At 39.3% G+C, this 22,611-nt stretch overlaps 2 protein-coding genes across 2 annotated transcripts; both read left to right on the top strand.

The window, feature by feature from the left end:
- The first annotated feature begins 19,722 nt into the window (after positions 1 to 19,722).
- On the top strand, positions 19,723 to 20,992 carry LOC128263574 (putative gustatory receptor 22a). The gene is given in 3 exon segments (XM_052998705.1): positions 19,723 to 20,011; positions 20,014 to 20,738; positions 20,798 to 20,992. Coding segments are annotated over 3 exon segments (1,209 nt in total).
- Positions 20,993 to 21,394: 402 nt separating this feature from the next.
- LOC128262637 (putative gustatory receptor 22b) lies at positions 21,395 to 22,611 on the top strand. Its single transcript, XM_052997005.1, has 2 exons — positions 21,395 to 22,399; positions 22,459 to 22,611. The coding sequence occupies exons 1-2, from the start codon at positions 21,395 to 21,397 to the stop codon at positions 22,609 to 22,611; spliced, it is 1,158 nt and encodes a 385-aa protein (XP_052852965.1).

The raw sequence follows: 22,611 nt of genomic DNA, 5'->3' as shown, positions 1-22,611 counted from the left end.
GCGCAAATTGGGGGTGTGGCCAGTTGCTATAGTTGGTGTATGGTTAATGAAAAGTGAAACAGTTATGAATGTGAGTGCTTCTTTTGCACCCTTTTAATTCCTCCTGCTGTGGAATTCTTAGTCCTTGGCTGCCATCCATTCATTTTCCACCAGCCACATGAGGATTTAGTATCCCAACCTAATTCAAGTTCTCGCACTCGCTGGCATATTTAAAGTGTTTGCAAATCAGCAAGGGGTTTGATAGGGAAAAGTCTGGAGGTTGCATGGGGATTTCATTTGGTCAGCTGCACGATTCCAACCAAATTGGCAAACATCAGGGCCAAAAGCATAAAGGCCTCCATATGAGGTCAACTCATAGGAGATGAAATGCGGGTTTGCTCCGCATTCAAATTGGAATCAGATGAGAGTTGAAAGTGTAAGGGATTTAGGATGGTTTCACCTGAAGAACATTTTACCTGGAAGTAAATTTAAATTTACAAAATTGTTTAACATCTCAAAAAGTGTGTGTTGGTCGAACATAATTATTACACAAATAGTGATTAAATGTGTTTTAAATCTTAAATTATTCAATAAATGAGTAAGGTGAAGGAGAATCCGGAAAACCAAAACCAGTTTTCAATCTGCCATATCCACAGGACAACCATGAGCTATCCACGGCACAAACAGGAGCAGGACAAACTGGACAAACAGAGCAGACAGTCAACAAGGACGATAATCAACTGGTAAACAGCCGCAGAGTCCACCACCCAATGTCGACCTGACAAGTCCTTCAAGGACCTCTCTCTTCGCTCCACTGCAGCAGCAATTAAATTTCCCTGATTCAGTAATTGCGTCAAGACGGACAACGAAATCTGCCACGCCCCATTAGCTCCGCCCACGAGTTAGTGGTTCCTATTAAAAAATCATAAATTAAGCAGGGGAAATTGCTGCTATCCTTTTTTAACGTTTTCATTCCACTTGAGTTGGTAAGAAAGTATTTTTGTTGTCAATAAAGTGTTTTTTGATTTCTGTTGGATGTTTGTTACTTTAATTGTCACTAAAATAATCAAAGTGAAACGCATCTGCAGCCTGTTTTTCCTCCATTTTTATTGCATTTTCATAGTCTCGATTGTTAATTAATTTCCTCTTCTCTTGCTTTTTCTCTCCGTTTTCTTTTCGCTCTGTTTTTGTGGTTCTGTGTCGTTAATTGTCTTTTTGGTGTTTTTTTTAGCCTCGATTTTCCTTGGCAATGGATAGTATTTCAAACTGTTTTCACTTAGCAGATGAACTCTTTAAAAATTCAGTCAAAGTTGAACAAGCAAAATGATTCCTTTCCTTTTCCCCCCTTCAATCTCTGATTACAGGAATTTCTGATTCTGGCAGCCTTGAAACAGGACTTTCCTTTACACTCTGTCATAAATTGAAAATAAACTCGTGCACCGCAGTGAAATCACAAGATGAGTCATAAACTTTCGAGAGACAAATCATAAAAATGGGGAGAACACATCCATTTTGAGATGAGTGGTAAGAAAAGGAAGGTTTAGAGGAGGTAATATTTTAAAAATAAAAAAAGTTTATGGAATTTACCAGATAAGGTTAATCTGGTACCAAAAGAATATCTTATTTCTAAGTGTACAATATTTTCCTGCTTTCTATTATCCTCTTCAGCTTTCCTTTTACAAACATTAAAGCAACCTTTTATCTACTTTCTCCCGCTCATTAATCAATTCCTCATCCCTCTTTTACACATTCGTCACACCGCAAAGTTCAACCGGAGCAGAAGAAATTTTGATATATTACTAGGGGCAACTTTCGTTGATTATTTCTTTAATTAAAATAGAACAAGTTAGCATCCAGCTGAGAGGAGTACAAGTGGCGGAAATTTAATAAAAATGTCACAGCTGAGCTGTGCGAAAGGACATTCGCATTCCCGCTTTCAATTTTCCCAAGGACCTTGGCCACCTCCCACGATAATTATGAAATGGAAGCTTTCCCACTGCGAAAAACTGACCACTGAGAAAGCTTTAAGGAGGGAAAATGAGGAAAAGAGCAAAAGCATAAGATGTGAGTGAGTGATTTGCATGATGATACTTTCCTGCCACCAACCACATCCACATGAATAAATTCCAATGGCCATTTTTGGACAAACTTTGTGGCATGTGGAGGGAATTCGGGGTGGGATGGTGGTTTACACGTGGTGCCAATATCATACGAAGGCAACATTCTGACAATTTGTGGAAAACAAATAGGAAAAGCTGGAGGACGAGTTTCCCTGGTGAATTATTCATAAATATGGAACGCATTTCCATCTTGTTTTAGGTTCTGTGGTAAACCGATGACAGGACAGGGAAAATGCGAATACGGATTTGTCGTTCAAGAAACCTCCTGCGAAGGTGAGCTTGACATTGAACATCCTTTGGCGGTGAAAAATGGAACACTAAGATATGGCTATGTAAATCAGAAGAAGTCAGTTGGAAAGGAATATCCATTTATGGGATTATGTTTGGGGATAGGATGTGGATGGTTTCACTAGCATGTTTAATCCTTATTCCCATTTATATTGTCCATAAAACATTTGAACTTATGTTTAGTTTCTCGTTTTCAAACCCGTATTATAACGCATTCTACCCTTCTCCACTCTTTTTATTGTTGGACTTATCCAAAAACCAAACAGTTTTCACTCCAACCATTTTCCTTTCCCCTCAGCTCTCCCCTTTTTCCTCTTCACAGCCGTTTTATGGTTTTGCACTAAGCAATTAACGAGTTTACTTTTTTAGTGCTGCTCCCAGTGCCCGCATCAAGTGGACATATCTTCCTCCATTGCTCTTAGTACTCTCTCCTTTTTCCACCCAGCTTTCTCCCCTTTTTGGAGTCCCCTTTCTCCACTCTTCACCACCCAAAAACACATCCCAGTTGGCTCGTTGCTCTCAATTAGAGTGTCACTTCCGTTTAGAATTTAGTTTGCCGCTGGACAAATTTACCTATGTGCAGGTGCCATCATCCCTCCCCCTGATTTTCCACCCACTTTTCCGCCTTTTCCAGCTGCCATAAAAACGGAACTCGGACACGTACTGCATTGCGGCCTTTCCTCTTCGGGGGATGCTTAATGGAAATGTGGTTGAGGATCTGGACTTGGAATCCTCTTTAGGTTCGTTTGATAAATTATTGCACTTCAGAGAGTTGTTAATTTAAGAGTAAAGTTCAAGGTCCTTCCAATTCGCTTGAATAACTTTCCTTGGCGTAAATTGCCATTTCAATTGCATTAAATTCTGCTTGCGGACAAAGAAAACTTCACACCATTTTCTCCTGAGTTCTGACTACAAATGTATGTACATTATTCCTGGGAGTTTTCCAACTCCCTTGGAGTTTTCCACCGCCCTTCACTTCTTATTTGCTTTCTTTGTGGAAAATGCAGCGGAAATTATTTCTAAATAGAAACTGCAGAGCCAAAGAAAATGGGAAAATGTCAAAGAAATTTAAGCAGTGAAAGGAAGTTGGGGGATGGCAGGAAATATGGCTGTGAAGACTCTGATTGAATTGGTGTCGATAAATCGACAAAAACACGAACAGGTGGGAAAATAAAATCTGAAAAGGTGTGGCGAAAAACACAGTACTTCCCACCGACAAAGCTTTCATTTCCGGAAAAGGTTCCAAACACATGTCGCTCCTCACCTTTCACTGGCCTTTCCACTTTAATTTTCTTTGCGGCTTGCCCTTGGGTTTTTCATCTCGCTTCTCTTCCTCCAGTTTCCTTAGCAGGAAGTCAAGATTAATTATAGGAAAAGTGCCTGCGAACACATTTTCACATCATTAAAAATTATTTATGTGGGCCATATCGGGGATAATAGGAAACCAGGGATACAATTTAAACAGAATTAATGTCTGTCCTCGCCTGTTATAAATGTTTCATAGAATTATAAGTGCTGCGAAGAAGTTGCGAATCTTCAGGATCGCTTTGTCCATTGCAATTTCATGGAAATTTGCATAATTCGCTGCGAATTTTGTGGCCACCGTTTAACGAGCCAAACAATTTGTCAGCGGACAACCTCGAATTATTCATGGGTAGCCAAAAGACAAAAGGACAAAAAGGCAGGACAGGTGTGAAAACTCTGCCTGTGGAGCAATCAACTCTTGTGTCTATGAATTTGTAATCGGGAGAAGTCCAAAGTTAAATGGCATGGAAGCAGACGAGAATTTAATTTCAGAAAAAGCAAAGGGGCAAGTGGCTGAATGTCTGGGACTCTAATGAAAGTGAATGGAATTATTCATGGTCTGGATGCAGGCTCACATGCGATAGATTAACATTTGTGACAGGTTAAGCCTGGTAATCCTTTTTATGTTAAACAAATTGCAATCGAATGTTGTACGCTGAATACAACCAAAAATATATTAGTGGTCATTTAGAACAAACATTAGACAAAAGCCAAAACACAAATGCAGCAGCAATGTAAAACTAAGGATACAAATAGAAGGGGTGTAAGCTGTACAGTTACAAGCGGTATATTACCAAATGGAAAAATTATTTTCGAATTAATTGGCGAATACCAAAAGCAAATAGAAATAAGAGGGAATAGGAACATTTCATTTGCGGTCATCCCTAAATAATTTAAAGCTGCAGCAACCACTTTACCACCGAATTTGCCCGCTTTTCATGATGATATATGCGTTACCCCGATATGCAGAACTGAGCTATTTAATCAACAAATTATACGGACAAACAAAGTGGGCGGCTGATGCGGCTGGGGGAGTGGCATCGGGCAATGACAATTGAAAATGACAACGTGGAAAATAGAAATGACAGCTTTAATTTCGCGGATAATGGAGATTTCGGTGAGAAATGTCAGTTGATGAAACGAAAATGAAAACAAAGCGGGTATTATGCTTACGGCCATTCATTTTAATTTGATCGATTTCGTCGTCACGGATCCAATTTCGTTTTGTCATATTTGGCAACTTTTCAGCTAGATTTTCCGTCGCTTTGCCAATGAGATTCTGACAATATCCTGTCACAATTGTTTTAGACGATTTCCCAATTTTTCTGTGGTTGTATGTATGCTTTTTTATGGATTATTTTGTGGTTCGAGAGAATCAAACATTGAAAGAATAATGGAACAATTCCTTTTCAGTGGCATATTTGTTTTGTTTATCTAAACGAGGATATAGTGTTTCTGTTTAAGCCTTGAATAATTGTCTTACGGCAGTTGGCATCTCAATCCACGAATTCTGAGGGATTCCAAGGATGCCCATCATCTCCATCATCGCCTCAATAATCATCATTATTCTCATCGATTAATTCGCACGTGACCCAATGCCGTACATTTCTCTTCTCCTCGATTTCCCCCAATCCTTCGCTGGGAAAACAAAGGAGTCGGAAAATGTCAACAAACACAAGCGGAGAAATCGTGAGCAGGATAAGAGAAGAGCGAGACGGGTAGAGGGTTAAAGCGGGCGAAAGAGAGGGTATTAAGTCAATTCGCCAAGTGAATATTTTGTGTCGCTATCGTATTTTGCATGCGTATTTTCCAATCCCACTGTCAATATGGTAAGGCAGAGAAAGAGATGGTGATAGCAGAGAAAAAGAGACAGAGACACACATGTTTGCTTTTATCGAATTTCCTTCTCACGTAGTCGTAAACCATTTTGAGGCCAAGATCGAAAAAGGCGATAGAGGAAGCGAAACCGAGACCAAGAATAAACTACAAATTTTCCATGGTATATGGAAAAGACCCTCCTAGGCCTCCTCCCACTTTCACCCAAAGAGAAAGGCCTTTCTCCAGACTGAGGCGTCTTTATATCGGGCCATTCTTCACTGAAGCAAAAAATAAACGGGAAGATGGAGAAAGTAGACCTGAATTGAGATGCACGCGACATTTCAACGAAATTAAAAGAAGGCAAAATGCCATGAATGTCCTTCAGCAAAGGGAGAATAAGAGAAAAAGGCATAGAGCTTGCCAATTTAATTCTCTACTAAATTCCAAATTCAGTTGCTGGCTTGTGGCCAAAATCACTTACAATATTTACGGGGCATCAAGAAAAGGAGATGGAGGACAACTTTGGCCAAGGAAAAGTTGGGCAAGATGGGTTGAATTCATTAAGAGGATAGGCATTAAATTAATATGGGATATGAAAAAATTCAAATGCAAATACGAATGAGAAGTCAGGAGAATTATGCATTGAACAAGGGAGTGATGTCAATAATTTGGAATGAGTTTCACTAACTCCAATCAATCAGACGAGATCAAAAATTCAGTAGGTTCTTGGAATATTTAAGGTGCAATGAGTAACAGGTTAGCTAATGAGAGTTATGAATAAATTCAGTTATTTAAGGTTATATACCCCAATTCCTTATATTCAACATTTCCGAAAGTCTTAGTATGCATTAAACTGCCATATCTGCTCACACAATTTTTGGTCCACATCTGTTCCTAGGTCATAAACTCAATCATTTACTTAAAAAGGTCCATAGGTTTCACTAAAGTTAATTTAAAAACTTTCAGCTAAAACGGCTATGAAACCGAAGGAAAAACTAATTTAGGTCCCAAAAGAAGGCAGACTATGATAACTTCTCTTATAAGTTTTCCCTTCTCTTTTCACCTGAGCAGATTGTTTCGGCCGGCGGCAGTTTCTTAGCCAAATTTAGAGATACCTAAGGGAAGGGGATTCCTTAGTGGATGGGGATTCCTTAAGTTATACAGGGATAACGAGAGGATGTGGAAGTGAGCCACATAACTCCTGGACCACTGACAAATTTGAAACTTGCACCGCGAAATTACGCGGACTGATGAGCAAAGTTGGTCCACAGGGACACTCGACACTCGACATTCAACATTCTCCGTTTGCAGTCACATTCATAAAGAAGAAAAATTACCCACGGAGAAATGGAGAGAGCGAGGGAAATGCATAGCTGAGGGATTGAGAGAGTGGGGGAGAGGCCTGCTCAAGTATCGTGTAAATAGCAACAATTTCTGGTGAAGTGAGCAGCATATTTTTAATTCCATCCGCATTTAAATACATTGTGCACTGGGGAAATGGGCATAAAAATATATATTATTAAAATAAATATATTATATTCAAATATTTTGTTGTTAGTTCAGTTTAATTTTATTGCATTAATTGCATGCCAAAAACCCAAAAATACACTTTTAAAAATAGGTTTTTTTACCAAAACATTGGGAAGTAATTGTCAAAAGTTGGATTGTCATACATCGTTGAATTCGTTATAAAATTTAGAATTGAATGACACCCACAGCTAAAATTGTTTAACTTTAGGATATTTTCGCAAAAAATGCTGATGTAACCCCTTATCAAAAATGCAGAAATTGGTAAAAAAAAATTATTTGTTAAAAAATGACCGGGGACGGATAAGTATAATTAATGTTGGTCGCCAGCTGCAGAAAATTGTCAGTCTCGTGGCTGTGCGTTTAAAATTTGCAAAGTTACACAAAAAAAGGTTAAAAAGTTCTAAAACCTAAAAAAAAAATTTAAAACGTTTTTTGTATCATTGTAACAAACGTACTTGTGGTTTATGGTAAATGCGGCTCGCATTATTTAAATTTGTTTCGCCACAGACTCATAATTTAATACAACTTGATCTGTGGCATCTCCCCTTCTATTTCTATCTCTTTATCTATCTCTTTGATTTTGTGTTAATATGTGTGTGTATTTTAATGTGTGTTACTTTCCTTTTGGCGTATATTTTTTGCTTCCTTTTTTGTGGTTTTTTTGTGCTTTCAAATTATTTGGTGGTTGGAAATAAGTCATGGGGAACAAGGGAGAATCTCTCTGGTATCCCCCTCTCTTTTGCACCCATCTCCCTGTCTCCCTCTCTTTCTCCACAGCTTAGTTCCCTTGTCTTACTTCCATCGCTGTAAGCCAAACGCTCAGCATACAAAAGCAATTACGATGGGTGCTCCACCGACTGAGGCCTTAAATGGGTGCTACCTCCTACATCCCACTTCTCGCTTTCTCGCTTTCTCCTTTATTTTTTCTTCTTTGCCTCGGAAAAACGCGAGGCACAAAGTCAAGGGATTGACAGATGCCGCGCCCCCTTTTTCTGCCCCCTTCAGTCACTTCAATATGTCAAAGCAAAGGAAAAATCACTGCAGGGCCCACGGAAGTTTTCCTCGCCAGAATTGTGGCCGAACTGAAAGCTGGGAAAAAAGGAGGGGAAAGTCTCGCCAGTGCAAACAATGGAAAACTGCCGCCCTTCTCCCTCTATTTTCACTCATTCACTCTGCTTGCATTTCATAATTAAACAGAAGTGGAAGCTTTTTCCTTTTATTTAAGGAAACCCCACAAATCTGTTGCCAGGGAAAACTGTGACACGACCTCAAATCGGAGGAAGGGAAAACCCATTTAAAAAAGTAAAAATAAATCAGAGGGAAAGTGGGCGAAAATTACTGCCGGCTTTGTTTTCATTTGTAGCGAACTTTTTTCCTTTATTTTCTTTATTTTTCCCCAGCTTAGCTGCAGTCTTTCCTTGTCTCCGAGTCCTTTTTTTGTGTTTTGCGTGGGAAATGAGGGAAAGCGAAACAAATCATGACAAGTGACCCAGAAGAAAAAGAAAACTCAACTCGGATCTAAGCTGCTTAGCGAAGATTCAAATGAAATATTTCAATATGCTTAAAAATATATTTTGATGTGATATACAAATTAAAAATATTTCCCTTACTCCAATTTAAGATACTTCTGCAGATAAAAAAAAATTAACACAAACAAGTACTTAAACTAAAAATACATTACATTTCCTGAAAACCAATTTCGAGTGAGTTCATCTCACGGTGCAGTAAATATTATGCCAGGACAAATGGAAATATTTATTTACGTTAAACTGAATGAAGGATGGAAAACTTTGGCTAACAATCAAACTAAAAGTTACTAATTTTTTGTGGCAAGCCCAAAGACCCAACTTTTTGTGAGGAAAAGGATAAGCCAAAATATTAAATACAATTACCAAATTAATTTATAAGACTGCAGGACTTGAAAAACAATTAAAAAGTTAGCAAAGTTTGAGCTGAGAAACAGGCAAATATAAAATCAACTAAGAAACAGAATACAAGAGATTTTTTTGCTCTGCAAAGTTTTCCAATAAATCGAAATGTTGCTAGACAAACTAATCCCGAATTCATTCTATCCCTTGTTTGCTCAGATATTTCAATCGGATGTTTCGTTTGCTCTGCGTATTCCTGGGACCACAACGGTTTGTTTGTTGCGCAGTTTTTCTCGTGGTTTTTCCTATATTTGGCAAGCGTATTTTCCTGGAAAATAAATTTGAAAATGGCGCAGTTTTCCCTTCTACTTATCTGTTGATTCAACTTCTTCTTCGTTGTCTCTCGTATTCTGTGGTAAACAAATTAACAGAAATGTTCTTCGAGAGATAGATGGAGAGAAAAGTTTCCCTGCCACACAAATCAATTAAAAGTTTGGCCCATCTCCTCAATCTTCCATCTTCATCAGACTTTAAAGGAAATCTCGTTTTTGCCAGAAGAGGAATCTACTACCATGAATCAGGATGGCATTCAAGCATCTCCTTCATATATATTTGATTGCAATTCGAACATTGATTGATGGCAGGATCTGCCCAGCATCCTTATACCCCGGTAAACATTTCTAATTGATATTTAAATTGAGACTTTTGTTTGCTGCTCCAGTAAGACAAACAAACTGCAAGAAGTTTGTCAGCCCCCAAGTAAAATAAATTTAAATTCGGGTGTCCTGAATGGATATCCTCCCCATGTCCTTCCACTTTTACACCCATTTTAAATGTGCAATTCGTTGACAAGATTAATAAGAATAAGAATATCCACCACGCACGGAGGACTGTCTACGGACTAAGGACTACTGACCTCTCCCAAATTGTGGCCCTCGAAAGGATGATGGACTCGAAATTATGGCAACGGAGTGTGGGAAATTGCGGAAGAGAGCGAGAGCTTTTCCCGAGAATTATCTGAAGGATACTTCTGAGTAAGAAGAGAGAATGTTGCTGGCATCCTTGTAGCATGTTGATAAAGTCTGGCAACTTTTGTTGACCAAGGAAAACTGGCATCATCCTTCGTCCTTTGGCTCTCCCTTCACTTCTCCCTGCCTTTTTATTGATTTCTCGTTCTGGTTGGGCTTCGATTTGGGGTTGAAAGAGGTGGAAAGAATCGCAGGATGGATTTCTGGGTCAATTGCTTTCTGGTTGCCTACTTTACCCATCTGCTCTGCAGAACCACAGACATTCAACTTGAAAGTGGGCAACCATACCATACGCCACACTTTAAACCAATTACGAACTTGGCCCAAACGACAAACACTTGATTGGTTTAAAGGCCTTGACACAAAGTTTTCACTGGCAATTTGTGATGGTTGCATATTACCATTTGGTCGTACTCACATGCCACGCCCACTTAAATAGACGCCTACACAAATTTATATGTTTTGGTGGGGAAATTGCAGGGAAGAATTAATGAGCATTTCTCAACCCAACCTGATTATTGTAACCCCCTTTTTTGATAGATGATGTAGCCGGATTCTGTTCCTGGCACCCGTTTTAAATTCCGCTCACGCAGGACATCAGCTTGGATCCCTCTGCTCCTGATTCTGGGTCCTGTGGTCCTGCCACTGGCCTCGTCCTTCGTCCTTCAGCAACGCGTTGTGGTTGCCATGGGCGGAGCAACAGGGCTTCAAAGAGGGGCAAAACGGGTGGAAAAGCCAGGTGCAGTTGCAATTTGGGGCCTCCACATCGACTTACATTGTCAGCACTTTCATTGTTGCCCGCATTTTGGACCTAAAAGAGGAATGAGGGCGGGAGGTTCGGCAGGGGCGTGGCCGTGCAGCTGAGTTCAATTGATTGGAGAGCATTTTTCCACGCTAGTCGCCTAAGTTCCGATGAGGCAGCAAACAAAGCATTTTAAACTGTTTTCAGACATTTTCCAGCATCCGATGAAAGTCATCGAAAGGGAGATGAAATCTGAGAAGGCTACAAGGGAATGCAAGACCAGTAAGTTAAAAGGGCATACTTACTTGATTAATTAAGTTCAGGTTATTTGATTTTTAATTACCAGAGAGAATAGAGAGACCAGAATGGTATGTCAAATGAATTAAAAATATATACAAATATTTAAAATATCAAATAATTGTACTTAAGTCACATTATTAATTCAAAATTCGTTATTTATTTTAAAATTTGGGATTCTCCCAGCTTGTTCCGCTTTTGACCTTAATATTATGTTTTCATACTCTCTATTCCCCTTTAAATGGTTTCTCGTCATCTTCTTTCCTGCTTAAAATGACATAACTCATACGCAGCGTGGTCCACTCCTGTCTGCTCCACTTGTTTTTTTATCCGACTGGGGAAATGCTTTTAGTTCCGCTTTCAAAATTTTTAATGAGTTCACAGTCCGAGACAAGTTCGGCCACAGATTAGAGAAATGTTTTGCCTTCCATTTAAACCGGTCAAGGGTGCTTTCCGACCTTGAACTCGAAACTCGAATGGAAACCGCTATGGGAATCTAATGCATTTTGTAATGAGGGCATTCCTCCTCTTAAATATTTCTTTGCCTTGTTTTCATTTCGGAATTCCTTCTGGCCTACAAATGCAAATGGCAACACTCGGATAAAGTGAAAAATTCTTGTGCTGTTTCACCCGTTCCTAACCGCTGTTTTGCCAGGCATATAAAGATTTTCCTCACCTAGCTGAGGCTCTACTTTTCGTTTAAACGGAGATGAGCACCTGCCTCTCACCTCCAATCCCCCTTTGTCTTGGGGTCACATCAATTTGAATGTTTCGTCTGTTTGAGATGCTAATGCCGCGGTTAAAGCAAGACCCGAATATCTCAGATATCGGGGAGCAGAGAGGTTAACCGAAGGCCAGAGGGAAAGCCAAGTTGCAATGCCTCGGAGTCACGTCCTCTGTCCTCTGTACTCCGTACTTGTGCGACACTTGAACACTCGCATATGGGTCGATGCTGAAGGTGTTGTTTGATTTATGGATGAATGAATGTGAAGATAAGGGAGTCGCAAAGGAGGATATGCACTTGCTGCTGCTGTTTCCAAGAGGTATACACCCTACAAACAGTGAAACAAGGTGAACAATGGGACACTGTGAAGAGGACATCCAACTCGAAGAAGTCATCATTTGCAAATGGAAACCACTATGCTTACCCCACTTTCTCCGATTCTCCAGTGGGCCACTTGTCGCGACTCTCCGCTCAACAATCGGGGCAATGCGATAGAGACATCTGCCATTTCCCCCATTTCCCACCCACATTGTTCAGTGAGCCCCCATTGAGGCATGCATAAAATCCCTGTACCCTGGAAACCGACCATGCCCACTTTACGAAAAGGGGCGGGGGATCCTGGGCGACGCCATCCTGCCATCGGTAAGTTCGTTAAAATTTTCGCTCCGTTCAATTAAAATGGAGAAAACAAAATAAACCGAAAAAATGTCAGCAGAAATGATGGAGATTTAAACGGCGAAGAGTAAGGATATGTAAAGTGAAATGTCATCCGTGAGGGAAAACAGGCAGGATATTTCATGGGAAAAAAGTTTTGATTTACTCGAGGTGAAAGGATAAAGTGGACGAGGTTAAAGAATAAAGGAAAAACCCAGAGGACCAACTGTTGGAGTGAAATTATCACAGAAGTCTGGATATAAATTATGGCCGAATGTTAATTAAATGCAAGAGCAAGCTGAAAACATTTCAATTAAGAAGGAGTACTTAAAATAAGTATAAAAAGAAGGAAATCAAGAAAAAAGTGGGACAGAGTAAATAACTTCAATTGATTTTTATTAAAATTGCGCTTTCGTTTAGCTTCTCTCTTTGATTTTCTTGGGAATTCCTTGACCTTTTCGCCTTTGAGGTACTTTTAACCCCTTTCAACAAATCAAAAGGTTGAACACTTTCATTCCTTCTCATGTTTTTGCCACTAGTAAAGGACATAAATACTTGGAAATGGTTAGTCAAATGAACTCAATTTCAGACATGAAACTAAATCTCAAAATGGAATTTGAGTCATATCTGCAGGCGCTGAAGCAAATGATTCATTAACGAAATTAATGGGTGCCGGTGGCGTATGAGTAATGTTAATCCGATCTTATTTCTCTCCTTGAGTGGTCTGGCATGTTAAATTTCCTTCACAGTCTCAGCTTTCACTTGCTAATAAGTGAAGAGGTTTCTAATTAATTTTGTATGACCACGCAAATGAAGAGAATTCAGGGATGGCAAGTCATGTGAACTAATGATAAACACTCTCGACAGGGATGTGTGGAAATGGAAATGGGTTGGGGAACTGAGGATAACGGACTTAGAAAGACGGGAAGTGGGAATTGGTTGAGAGTATAGGACAGTACAGGAAGTGCAAAGGACACCTTCCAATTTCAGTTTATCTGTTAAAAGCTCGAACCTTTAATTGAAAGTACAAACATCAAATGAAAAGTAGGGTAAACGAAATCAAGTGCAGTTAATATAATGACAGCATGAATGGTTCATAATATGTGAAAAAGAGCTTAAAACCAGTTCACATCAATGGCAGACCAAGCTAATGACGCACTCAAATGGAACCCATTCCAAATGCTTTCATAAAATCTACGGGAAACTGAATAAAAATCAGGGAAAAATGTAAACAAAGTTAACGAGGGAAATCTGAACAATGAAATGATTCGCACCATTGAAGTTGGTTAACGAAAAGTAGAAAATGAAACTGTCAATTATCAATATGATTTCTTTCAAAGGGGACCTCAAGTATCTGTGCTCTGAATGAAATTGTGGCAAACTTTGCATAGAAATAATATTCTGAGCTTTGCCAAATGAGGCGGAGGAGAATGAAGGAAAAATGGCAGAAAATCTAGCAAAGCAAATGAAAAGAACATGCCAAACTTCCGCAATTTGTTGTAAAAACAATGAAAGTTTTCCTTGCCGCAAAGGAAATGCAACAAAGTAAGAGGAAGGAAAATGTAGCTTGGGAGATATTTAAATCCTTTGCCCACTCAGCTTTTCTCTTCTTTAGTAGCAACTGCAATCAGCCACGCCCCCCGTTACTTTGATGACTCTTAATAAAAACCCACCGAAAAATTGAGAAAAGAGGGGAAAAGTTCATGTTTTTCCTAGTCAAGATTGCGGAATATGGGCGATGAAAGGGGTTTATAAATGGCGAAAATGGGACAAAATAAGGACACTTGCTGGTTGCATTTGCGTTGTTTACATCTGGGCAGTGACATTTATTCACTCCCATTTGGATTTGCATTTCAGGTCAGGACTGAATGCCACCTAATTGAAAGTAGGGCGAAATGTGGACACAAATCAGGAATTATTGAAGTAGGAGTAAAACTGATTTAGAAGACCCCCGTGCCGATCGAATATTCATCGAAATATGTAAAAACATACAAAAGAATCTAAAAAAGGATTCCCTTGCTTAGTTTTCCACAGCCTCATTTTCGTTCTCGCCACATTGAGCAGCAGTTCTGAATGCGAGGCCATAAAACTAAGTGCTCCCTTTCAGGATCCATATATCTCCCTATATCTCCCATCCAACTTCACATCCTGCGCCTTCCTAAATCCTTTCATTTCATATTTAGCCAAAGGGTAACGCAACAGAAAAGAAAATGCGGCTAGACAAGAACAAGAAAACAAGAAGGGGACCACAACTGGCATGAGAAAGAGACAGGCACAGAGGGAGAGAAAGGGATGGCTGTCAGGACAGCAGTCAACATTTGCTGACTTAGCTGCAATTATGGCAGATATTTTTATGAACTTGATGTCAGCACAAACTCACACACTAATCTCACACACTCACGCACATGGCTATGACAGCGTAGATAGGGACATTAGTCTACTGAATGGAGGAACGGGCTAAAAGGCCAAACGGTGTATGGGGAATGGAGATTAATGCTGAAGATTTTGTAAGAGAATAGGGAATCTTTTTTTAGGAAGTAACTTTAAGCCTTAAAAAATTAGTATATTATATGAGTCCAAACAAGATTGAGAAGCTGGTAATTTACATAAGATTTATTCATATATGTTAATTTAAGGTTGCTTTGAAAGGAAAAGTTAAAAACTGAACTAAACATTCTCTTATCTCAAAGTTTCCTCTCATTTACTTAAAACATAATGGGTAATTTCCTGCACGCATTTAAAACCCTCGAATCATAATTAATTCCACTTTGCTGTTGATTTTTCAGTGCCACGTGTGACTGAAAAACGTGTCCACGGCGAAAAACCGCACGAATTTCCGCCAGAGGACAGCAAAAAGCAGAAGTTAATTGTTCAAATATTTCCAGAGCACACATGCGACGCCCTTTGACCTCCACACACTGAACCCTTTCGGATTTCCACCTCTGAAACAAAGGCAAAAGAAGAGGGTACCGCATTTTCAAAAAACTCACTCCCAAATAATTTACGGCGCAGTTAAACATGCAAACATTTTTGTTGTTAATTTGTATGGGGAAATAAGGGAAAATGGGGAGAAGCCTGTTCCATTGTTGCACTTTTTACATTCGTGATAGAAAAGAGTGCTAGCCCCACATTTTCAACGCTTTTAATTCGAGGCTCAATAAAAACCATCAACAATTCATTTCGAGTTTCATTGCGCTTCCATTTGGCGGAAGAATTTAATTCCTCTTTAAGAGTTTCCCGAGGAGAACGATGAAATTCCCCGTCGTAAAATTTAATTTCTCTGCAATTAATTCCGGTCTCCCTTGCTTTCTGGGGAAAAGTTCTCTGGAATTTCATCGCTGACCCGGAATGACCTTCGCATCGATTTCATCGCCTCCCCAAATTCCCACCCTGCTATATTTTGTTTTATATTCTTTTAATTTATTTATCTTTTTTGGTGATGTCCTCCTTGAAGTTGATTTTGTGATCGAGTTCCCTCTGTCTCTTTCTGACCTCCCTCTTTCTCTTTTACTCTCAAGAGCCAGTCGCCATTTAATTGTGTTTGAATTAATGCGGAGGAGGTAAAATGGAAGCTTCGATTTCTGTTTATCTTTAGCAATTTCCACTAAAACTGGAATGAATTTTCTTTGAAATTTATTGCTCCGGAAATTAAAGAAAGTTTACCACTAAAAATGGCTCTGGGGAGTGTACTTTATCGAAATTTTATTATGGCTTACAGTGGTGAGACTTAACTTGTAGTGTGTTTTATTAAATGTTTTTTCATTAAGCTGTAATCTATAAATGATCGTAAATTACAAATATAAAAGAAACAGAAAATCAGCATTGACCAAATTCTCGTAGATAAGTCACAATAAATATTTATAATCCATTTATTGACCTCCTTCAAGGTCTGTGCCATTTGAACTTCACCCGAGAGATCGGGTATCGTAAAACTTTCTTAAAATGAACAACAGGCTGAAGTTTCTTCGCAGGCGGATTTTCTATTTTGTCGCAGCGTTTTCATTGCTGATTTTTATCACGGGCACAGTGAAAATTTACGAGTTTTCACAGCGCATAAATTCTGCGCCGTTTCCCAATTTTTATTATCTGCAAAATACTTTATGCGCATCTGAGGAATATTCGCGGGTCTAATGGAAACATGAACCCAAATTGAGACACTTTGCGTAGACCAAAGCAATCATCATACCCTCGGCTGAAGTCGAGAAACTTTGGAAACTGGGGGAAAAGCGCGGAAATGAGCCACCGAATAATGATGAAAGGTGAAAAATGCACTTAGCTGGGAGGAAAAACAGAAAATGCTAAGCGTAACTTATTATGTAAGACGAGGGGCGGCAAAAGAAAACTTTCCGCGGAAACTTCAGATGCATGTGTTGCATACTTTGTGGCGCTCTAAAGAAAGCATGAAAAATGAGCAAAGGACAAAAGGAAAACATTGCGAAATTTCATCCCCAAGTAAACGGGAAAAAACAAATTGTTAATGTCCCTCAAAGGAAGAGGGAAAATAGGAAAAGTTTCTTCTCCGATTGCGATGCAAAATGTTGTCACTTTGTATCCCGACAGCCAGGATCATCAATCGCTGCTCTCCTTTCCGTTGTCACCAAAGATCCCTCAAAGAAAACTTAAGGAATATATGTATAAATAAGCCATACTCTTTCTTTTTGCCAATAAATTTTCATTTTCCGACCTGAAATTTGCAATTTATTTCACTGCAGCAAGCTAATTTCACAACGCTCCTTTGTAAGTCACTTTCAGGGAGTTTCCCAAGGTGGCTGGTAAGTTTTCCCTGCAGTTTTCCACACAAGCTCACCAGAGTTTATCGAAGGACATAAATACGCGGCAAATTGCATTGTCTACTCTGGGGATTGCACTTTATTAAATAAGCCAAAAAGAGGTAAACATCTGCCGGGATTTCTGCCTCCCAATCCTTTGACAAGTAAACAACTGAAAAGTTCACATTCCCATTTTCCTATAAATCAATGCATTTTCCCACAACGGGGCTGTCAGCAATTTGATTTGATTTGCAGACTCTACGAAAATATTTCATAAATATTTACCCACAGTTTTTTCGTTCTCATCACAGAGCGAACATTTGAAACTGTGAAAGTATTTTTCGCACATTCCGTTTGTTTTTCTCCTGCTACTTTGTAGTGTAAATATTTTTCAACATTTTTTCGTTTCATTTGCCTGGGTGGGCGTGTCCGAAATGGGCGTGGCTGTTTGTCTACCTTTGATGTGATAAATTGGTGCAACGATTGCATTTGAATTGATATTTTATCGCCTTTAAGTCAAGAGAAGTTAACTTGAAAGGGGTTATGAGAATGGAAACCCCTTAGTTTGCATACTTAACTCCGGAACAGAGATTTTTATTCCGAATCACCCTTTGGGACAAAATCCATTTGATTTTAACGACTTGCGAGCAAAGTTTCCCCGCAGGCAACGAGAATCCTTTGCCAAGTGAAACATTAAACTTTGCCCCATCAGAGAAATAAGGATAACAATAACATGGCGAAGGATATCAGCAGACGCGAAAGGCCAAACAAGACATGACAGCAATGAGGGGAAACATTTTCAATAATCCCAAGGAAAAGGTTAAAGGCGCGACATTTTCACAGCACTTCTGGGGCATTACACAAATATGTTTTTTATGCGAAAATCTTTCATGGGATTTTTCTGGTTAAAGCTTTGTATCACTCAACAAATGGCTAACCAAAGAAGAAAAAAATCGTATTCAAATAGGCATTTAAGGCAGCCACACCCACTTTATATTCTGCCTCAGTCACTCCTAATATAATTTGTCTAATTAACTCATTCTGGGCTTATTCTTTAACACCCACTTCCTGTTCCCTTTTTTAAACCTCCTTTTTAGGGTTTTTGTTAGCCCCGTTTGAACTTGGCACAGGGAATCCTTTAGATCCTTTACAGCTTCTAATTATGCCAGTTGGCTAAAAATGCGAGTTGCGTGGCCTAATTGCAGGCGACTGGTTCGAAGGCGGCTCACGTGGCGTATGCGCGACTTGGAGAACTTTTCCGTTTTCGCCTTTAAGGTGTTTTTTTTGTGGCGCCTTCTTTTCAATGAAAACACGCACGTTTCTGGGGAATCGCTGAAGGAAGAGCAAAGCAAAGAAAGCAGGGAGGAATGCCGCCAAATTGTGCGTTTGACGCTTGAGTTCTGCGTTTAATCAGCGATTAATTTGGGGAGAAAGTAATACTGTAAGGGTAGATGTGCCACACAATGAAGAACGGAATCTGCAGAAACCTCTCGCCACAATAATGCTCAGCTGCGATCCTTCTGTGGTTTCTTAGTACTTCCAAGGAAGGTGAGAAGTTCATTCAAGGGAAACGAGAATCCGCAATTGTCGACCATTTTGTGTTTAATTAAGCTGGAACTGCTAGAGGTCAAAGTAGCTTTTCATCTCAATAGAGGAAATGGCGATTCGTTTAGCCATGCAAACTGGGTGTCCAAACACCTGAAAGGATTGTCGTAATGCTGCATTGTTACCTCCTGTTTACTACCCGTTTGTTTGCTGTGGTCAGCAATTAAAAATTCAAACTACAGTTGTGCCGAGAAGTGCTTCTCTAATTCTAATTGCAAGCTGTGTAGCGAATTTCAAAAAAGGACTCACAAAGGACTTATCGAGGATGCGGTTCAGCTGCTCTCCATTGTTATGAAAATGCGGTTTGATTACGGAATGAATTTGCTTAGAAATATACAAGAAAGAGGTGCGGGATAGGGCTTGGGTGTTGATTGAAATCTGTTTAAAAAGCGATGTTATTCAAGCAGTGACAAGGAAGATTTCCTTCGTAATTAGTTTTTAAAATTGCCAAAGTGGAAATGCGGGAGAGCTTACTCTCCTGTCGCTTTTTTATTCTGCCAAAAACGTACTTTAAAGCAACACTAACGAAAAGGGAAAAAAGTGAGGAGTTTCCAGGGGAAAAGCCAGTTACAGGAGACAGCTGCTAAAAGTTTGCCAGCTAACATAACTGCCAAAGAGAAAGGGAGTTGCAAAAGTGTTACCTTTGCAATAGTGTCAAAAACTGCAGGCGCATCGGGAAAATAAGTTGAAACCATTCGAAAGTTTGTTGCGGCCATTAGAGGAAAGGTGAAAATCGGCGATGTCAGGTGGGAAATATCCAAAAGCGACTGCCAGTATGATAAACAACTGAAATGCTACAAAAGTTTTTAGTCCACTGCCTGACAAAACACTTTACCCTTTAATGTAACCCTCCAAAGTCACCATCCTGTAACCAATAATTTCATCTAATTAATTTTCTTATCTAGCTGACCCTCATTTCCCAATCAAGTCGTCGGCACTTCATATTATGGTTATTTTCCGTTCCACAAATTGTTATTCCGAGTCGAACTTCAATAATGTTACAACCGAAACGCGTACATCGCATTCGCCGGAGTTTGTGCCGTTTCACCCAGAAGGCCACACTTTACGTATCCTGGGTGCTCGGACTATTTCCATTCACCTTTGACCCCAGGAAAAGGCAACTGCATCGATCCAAGTGGCTTTTGGCATATGGCTTGATTTTGAACACAAGTCTATTGGCGCTGTCCTTGCTGCCGTACACAGATGATCACAATTCGGTGAAGATGGAAATTTACGAGCGCAATCCATTGGTTAAGCAGGTGGAACAACTTGTGGAAGGCATAAGTTTATTACCACCGTGGTGACCCATCTACGAACATTCTGGAGGAGCAAGGAGTTGGTTGCCATACTCAATGAGTTTCTGATGATGGAAAAATGTCATTTTAGCGAGCTAATCCTGGAAGATTGCCCACAATTTGATAGTTATGTTGTCCACAAGGCTCTAGTGGTAGTCCTAGAAGTCGGCTCCTCTTTGGTGCTGTATTTTGGAATGCCGGATAGCAAGGCCGTTGTCCAAGAGGCTCTTTGCATCTACATTGTTCAGCTGGAAATTCTCCTGGTGGTGATGCACTTTCACCTGGCAGTGATTTATATATATCGCTGCTTGTGGATAATCAATGGGCAGCTTTTGGAGATGATCAGTCGACTGAGGAGAGGTAAAGATGTAGATCCTGGCAAAATTCAGTTGCTATTAGGACTGTATGGACGCATTCTGGACCTCAATAATCGCCTAGCCTCCATTTACGACATTCAGATTACGCTTTTCATGGCCACCTTGTTCTCGGCCAACATTATTGTGGGCCACGTCCTCGTCATCTTTTGGGCCAACATTAATTGGTTTTCTCTGACAGCCACGATTTTGCTTATTCCACAAGCTTTGATCATCAACTTTTGGGATCTTTGGCATGGAATCGCCACTTGCAATTTAGCTGAGTCTACGAGCAGAAATACCTCAACTATCTTGAAGCTATTTAACGATATTGAAGGTATGGACGAGGATCTGGAACGAAAAGTATGCTATTTCTTTAAGAATTATACACACATGCCTTACCTTTTCTATTTAACTACTAGATATCCGATTTTTCCCTTTTCTGCAGCCATTGCAGACTGAGAATTCGTCATTGTGGACTATTCTATATTAACTACGAGATGGGCTTCCATATGATCATCACAAACATTTTATATGTGGTTTTTCTAGTACAATTTGATTATATGAATTTAAAATTCAAATCAGACGATCATTATCAATCACCAAATGATGTTTAACATAATTATAAATGATTACATTTCTTGATACTAAAATACATATATAAGCTATCTTGCTATTAACAAGTACTTTTTCTTTTAAAAATGAGTGCTTAAATACAAAATAAATCTACTACAAATTGTTTTTAGAAAATTTCATGTTTGTGGCCTAAATTTTATTTATATTTTATATATCTAAAGTTTTTCTGCTTCTCCTCATTCATAAACCATCGACACTCCTTGTTGACCCTAAAATCGATAGTTCACCTCCCTATTAATAACTCTGAAAGGGTTTGATAGATTGGTTAACTTATATAGCCATTAGTACTTCGCTAAGTGAGTTATTATTGTTGCATTTGTTTTTTTTACATTAATTATGTGTGCACTTAATTTGAGCACATCATTTCCATCGCGCACTCGAATATGTTTGGATCACGTCGCGAGTTTTGTCCACATCTGGTATGGTTCCTACTAAAAGCAGATCTATATGGATCCTGGATATTTGGACTGTTTCCCTTTACCTTTGAAACCCGAAAAAATCAACTAAGATGCTCCCGATGGCTTCAGTTATATGGTTTAATCGCGAATTATTCCCTTCTGGACCTACTGGTGTTCATGGATTCCAAAAGTCTAAAGCTACACAAACTGGAAGTCTTTAAGCAAAGTCCCCTGCTGGAAATGCTAAGCATGGTAATTGGAGTGATGAACGTCTTTTCGGCCGCAGTGATACACTTTATGAACTTTTGGGGATGCAAAAGAGTGCAGGAGATCGGCAACGAGCTAATAGCCCTGGAATGTAAACACTTTGACAGCCTAAGCCTAAAGATTTGCCCCAAATTTAACTGCTTTGTGATTCAAAAATGGATGGCCGTAATGGGACAGTTGATATGTTTTTTGACGGCGAACTATGGAATGCCTGGAAATAAATATGGCGTGCTATTGGTGCTCGTAAGCGGCCTAATACAAATAATCCTCTATCTTAATTTAATTCATTATTATGTCGGGATACTTTTTACCTATCGCTATATCTGGATGATAAACGAACAACTTTTGGACCTGGTAAAACAACTCAAACTGGATTCTACAATAGATTCTTCGGGTATAAGGAAATTTCTCACCCTGTACGCACGCCTTTTGGAACTTAATACAAAATTAGTTTCGGCATATGAGTATCAAATAATCCTTATTTTAACATCTGGCTTAGCTGGCAATATTGTGGTCATCTATTTTTCCATTGTGTTTGGAATTACCATGGGAAGAACATCAATTTTTTTGGTGATCTTTCCGCAATCCTTGATCATTAATATTTGGGATTTTTGGCTGACCATTGTCGTCTGTGATCACACGAAAAGAGAAGGTAAAAAAACCTCAACTATCCTAAAACTATTTATTGATCTTGAGCATAAAGATGTGGAACTAGAGAAAAGTGTGAGTTTATATCTAAAAATATCGATTTTTAAAAAATAATTGTATTGTCTTTTTAACAGTTGAATGAATTCTCTTGGTTATGCAGTCATCGAAAGTTCCGTTTTAAACTTTTTGGACTCTTTTTGGTTAACTATAGTATGGGTTTCCAAATGATCATAACTAGCTTTCTATATTTGCTTTATTTGGTTCAGTTTGATTATATGAACTTGTAA

Source organism: Drosophila gunungcola, unplaced genomic scaffold (assembly GCF_025200985.1).
Source record: "Drosophila gunungcola strain Sukarami unplaced genomic scaffold, Dgunungcola_SK_2 000001F, whole genome shotgun sequence".
Taxonomy (NCBI): Eukaryota; Metazoa; Arthropoda; class Insecta; order Diptera; family Drosophilidae; genus Drosophila; species Drosophila gunungcola.
The sequence above is the reverse complement of the archived record's forward strand: the minus strand, read 5'-3'. Positions and strand labels throughout refer to the sequence as shown.